At 37.4% G+C, this 4,488-nt stretch overlaps 1 protein-coding gene across 2 annotated transcripts in view; it reads right to left on the bottom strand.

The window, feature by feature from the left end:
• LOC106868103 (transcription factor E4F1) overlaps positions 1–4,488 on the bottom strand; it is a 29,087-nt gene that overhangs the window by 11,065 nt on the left and 13,534 nt on the right. For both annotated transcript variants that reach the window (XM_014913225.2, XM_014913224.2), the window contains exons 8-9: positions 2,830–2,976; positions 1,165–1,323 (exon numbers count right to left, since the gene is read on the bottom strand). In XM_014913225.2, coding sequence (XP_014768711.1) covers positions 1,165–1,323; positions 2,830–2,976 — 306 coding nt within the window. The remainder of the gene's footprint in view (positions 1–1,164; positions 1,324–2,829; positions 2,977–4,488) is intronic.

The following is a 4,488-nucleotide window of genomic DNA, read 5'->3' on the forward strand; positions in this document are numbered from 1 at the left end:
AGCCTGCTCGTAAAATTAACGTGCAAGTGGCTGAGCACTCCACAGACTTTTAATGTAGTTCTCGGAGAAATTCAGCGTGATACAGTGTGACAAGGCTGACCCTTTGAATTACAGGCACAACAGAAACAGGAAGTAAGAGAAAGTTGTGGTGAAAGAGTATAGCAGGGTTCGCCACCATCCGCTGCCGAGCCTCATGGAGCTTTAGGTGTTTTCGCTCAATAAACACTCACAACGCCCGGTCTGGGAATCGAAACCGCGATCCTATGACCATGAGTCCGTTGCCCTAACTACTGGGCCATTGCGCCTCCACACTATCATGGATACACGTTCTAATAAAAACATTTGCTATGGAGATGCAAACAATAAAATTACTGTCTCTAGTGTCACAACAAGCAGCGTATAGCGACCTCCCTTTTAAGTACACAACTTGAACCTAACTGCTTGTGTGTAGATAGCCAGTAGGTGCATACATAGCAACAGCAGTAGCAAATCAGTTGCACGAAAGTATGCATGCAGCTAACCACAGCAAGGCTCATGTATGCACATGATTTTAGATCATATTTTTGTCATCTTTCCTGTCAGTTTTCTCCATGTCAAGCAACAGAAAGGAGAAGTGTTTGAATGAAAAGGGAAGCATTGCCGTAGAATAAATCATTGATAAACTTGAACCTGAGATTCTTGAAGATTTTGCATGTACTTATCTGGGATGTGTACTTAAATGAGTGCGTACTTAACTGGACATGTACTTAATCGGGAGGTTACTGTAATATAATCATCATCATCATCGTTTAACGTCCGCTTTCCGCGCTAGCATGGGTTGGACGATTTGACTGGGGACTGGCGAACCAGATGGCTACACCAGACTCCAATCTGATCTGGCAGAGTTTCTACAGCTGGATGCCCTTCCTAACGCCAACCACTCCGAGAGTGTAGTAGGTGCTTTTACGTGTCACCCGCATGAAGGCCAGTCAGACGATACTGGCAACGGCCAGTCTGTGGTAGTAACTTGTTATACTTAGTCAAACAATTTACCTGGATATATCGGATTAATTATTCTGTAAAGTATTTAAAGCTGATACAATCCTAAATCTAAATTAAGAAATAGGAATTCTATGTAAAAAATTGTTGAGTTTCATTAAGAATAAGAAAAACAAAGAAAAAAACCTTCAGTTCAATTTTATGCTGGGAAAGCATGTGTCGACCCAGTTCTTGGCGCTTCTCAGCAACAAAATGACAAAGACCACATCGGAATGGCATGTCTGCAAGATGAGTCCGTAAATGTACCCGAAGTGAATTAACACAGGAGAAATCTTCACAACATACCTAAAGAAAAAAAGAAGCATGAAGTAAAACACATATTGGTACTAACTTCATTGGAGATTACTAATTCTCAGAGTTCTATGTAAATTTTTATTTTTTATAAATTAGTATTAAGAAGAGACAATGCCTATAGCGTTTTTAGGCTCCTCAAATTCGGTGGAGTTTATACACTGATAAAAATGATATTCATACCAATGTCAATAGAGACAAATAATTGCATAAAGTGTTGTGTGTTTTCTACAAGACCTGGCAGATGAAACAGTAAGGATGGTCAAAGAAAAGTGTTTAGGTGCAGAGGCAGAGGGTTAGCAGGTTTAGAAGAGTATATGTAGCATAACTTTCATTCAGAGCAACTCTCTAATGAAAACGGAAGCACTTTGCAAGTTTTTTCTCTCTCAAAGCCTAACCACTATAATAGCACCACTGGTGGTATTATGTTGCCTAAGGAACAGAAATCATCTGCTACTTCTAAGAAAACATCCAAGCAATCTATGGTTTTTCAATCATCAACTATTCATGTTATTTAGAATGCACTTTTATCTTTGGAACATCAAAAGTTGAAATGAAAAATTATGATGTACCATTTCCCCATTTAGGGTTTAGAGCAGTTGCTGTCCAATTTTAGAATGAGATTCAGCAATTCATATTTCTTAATACACAAAGCCAATCAACTGAGGCCACCAAGAAAAACGGAGTAAAGAGAAAGCTCTGAAAATTTGAAAGTCACATTAAAATATCATCCTTACCATCATTATCTAATGTCCACATTTCCATGTTTACATGGGTTGGATGGAGTTTACCGAGGCAGATTTCTACAGTCAGGTGCCCTTCTTGTTACCAAGCAATGTAATATTTCCCTCATGGACAGACATGGAAGTTTGGAAACAGCACTACTTGTATGATGGCGATGCTCATTTACAACAATCACATGATGTACAAACAAGGGTACATACACAGATCTCTCCCTCCCTCTCCCTTCTGTCTGCCTGCCTGCTTCTCTCTATATATATATATCATCATCGTTTAATGTTCGCCTTCCATGCTGGCACGAGTTGGATGGTTTGACAGGAGCTGGCCAGGCAGAAAACTGCACCAAACTTTTTGTGTGTTTTGGGGCGGTTTTTACAGCTAACACCAACCACCCTGAGAGAGAGAGAGAGAGAGAGAGAGAGAGAGAGAGAGACGGAGGTCTTCTTCCAGACCCTGTCTACCAAATCCACTCGTGAAGCTTTAATCAGCTATAGTAGAAGACATTTGCCCAAGGTCCCACACAGTGGGACTGAACCTGAAACCATGTGGATGGGAAGTAAACTTCTTAAGCACACAACCAAAACTGTGCCTATATCTATCTATATATAACTACATAGTATTTAAAAAGGTTTATAAAAAAAAATCACTTCCCTATCTAGGAGGAAATATATAATTAATTTTCAAATTCAGTGATAATTGTTTAAGTTACCTCAAAGAGGGAACTTAGAAAAAATTTACAAATAAATTCAACAAACTTACCCAACACTGAGTTGTTTTAAGAAGATCAATCTTTTCTACCATTACTGGAGAGCATTTATCATTATCTTGAGATGTTTCTGTGGTAGTTTCTGAGTCACCAGCTTCACAGACAGAATCATCCATAGGCAATACATTATCAGTCTGAGACTAATGGGTCAAAAATTGCAAAATAATATTCCAGTTAGGACAATCATAACATTAATAAATGTGAAAATTATCATTTAAATTTCTTATCTTACTTGCCATCCATATAATAATAAAAACAATTATCATAATATCCAAAACATAACTAGTATATCTTTTCTTTTGCATTGTTAACAAATTGACAAGACAATAGAAATAAAGTAATGAATTACATATTCAGTTACTTCAACTAAATTTTTAAAATGTTATTCTTTTGAACAAGCTGAGAAGCAGCATTTTCAGCACTCTGAAACAAACATGTACATACAAGCTCCATCATTCAAGAAAAAACAATAATGTATATTCCCATGAAGGAAATATGTTGGTTTATCTTTATGCTTTTACCACAATGCCTCGTCAATTTGAATTAATAAAAGTAGAATCAAGTCAATGAGGGAGCTTCTATGCAGTTGCTTGACCTGGTAGTGATAGCAAATAGATCTTCCTCAAATTACATGTCTTAAAAAAAAAATGGATGGATGGAATGCCTTTGATCATAGGTTGCCCAATCAGAGCAGGCTAGGGTTAAACAAAACAATTTACAGCAATCTTATGTTAAGGGAAATATTTGAAGGATATTCATATCTCAATCAAATATTTTCTGAATCTAAGAAAGAGGTTGTGAGAAGAGACTTCATTAATAATCTGCACTATGAGACTTCACAGAAGTGAACAGAGAAAGTGATAGAATATTAAAAGTATCAGTTAATATGTTAAGTGTCAATATACAGACAGTAGAAGGTACTTATGGAAAAGAAAAATTGGAAATAGTGCTGAGATCAAAACTCAGGATGCTGAGCTTTACAAACAAGATGATGTAAGCTTGATATGAATGACAACATATTGCGTAGAATGTCTAACAAAATGAATGTCATGTTAGCATTTGCTTTGTTAGACCTGGAATATGGTAAAATAGATAAAAAAAAACAATGTGATGATGAATTATACAGGAGCAATACGTCATATTTATTAGTATTGCATACAATAGAAGCTATGTAAAAGAAATGTGCCTTTTGCTATGTATAGCAAAAGGAACATCACTGCTTTGATAGAAGCTACGTTAGTTGCAAATTCAATCCAGTGTTGATATGGAAATAAAAGTATAAACACCAGTAATAACAGAATTGATGATTAAAAGTTATTAATAGCCTGGGCAAAGTTTAGAGAGCTCTTACCCCTGCTGGCGACAAAGGGACTCTCACTCAGAGTAAAAGGCAGACTGTATGACGCATGCGTACGAACAGCCATGCTACATGGCAGTGAAACATGGGCTGTAACTGCTGAGGACATACGTAAGCTCGCAAGGAATGAAGCCAGTATGCTCCGTTGGATGTGTAATGTCAATGTGAATACCCGTCAGAGTGTAAGTATCTTGAGAGAAAAGCTGAACATTAGAAGCATCAGTTGTGGTGTGCAAGAGAGACGATTGCGCTGGTATGGACATGTGGTGAGAATGGATGAGGATAGCTGCGTGAA

Source organism: Octopus bimaculoides, chromosome 2, assembly GCF_001194135.2.
Source record: "Octopus bimaculoides isolate UCB-OBI-ISO-001 chromosome 2, ASM119413v2, whole genome shotgun sequence".
Classification (NCBI taxonomy): Eukaryota; Metazoa; Mollusca; class Cephalopoda; order Octopoda; family Octopodidae; genus Octopus; species Octopus bimaculoides.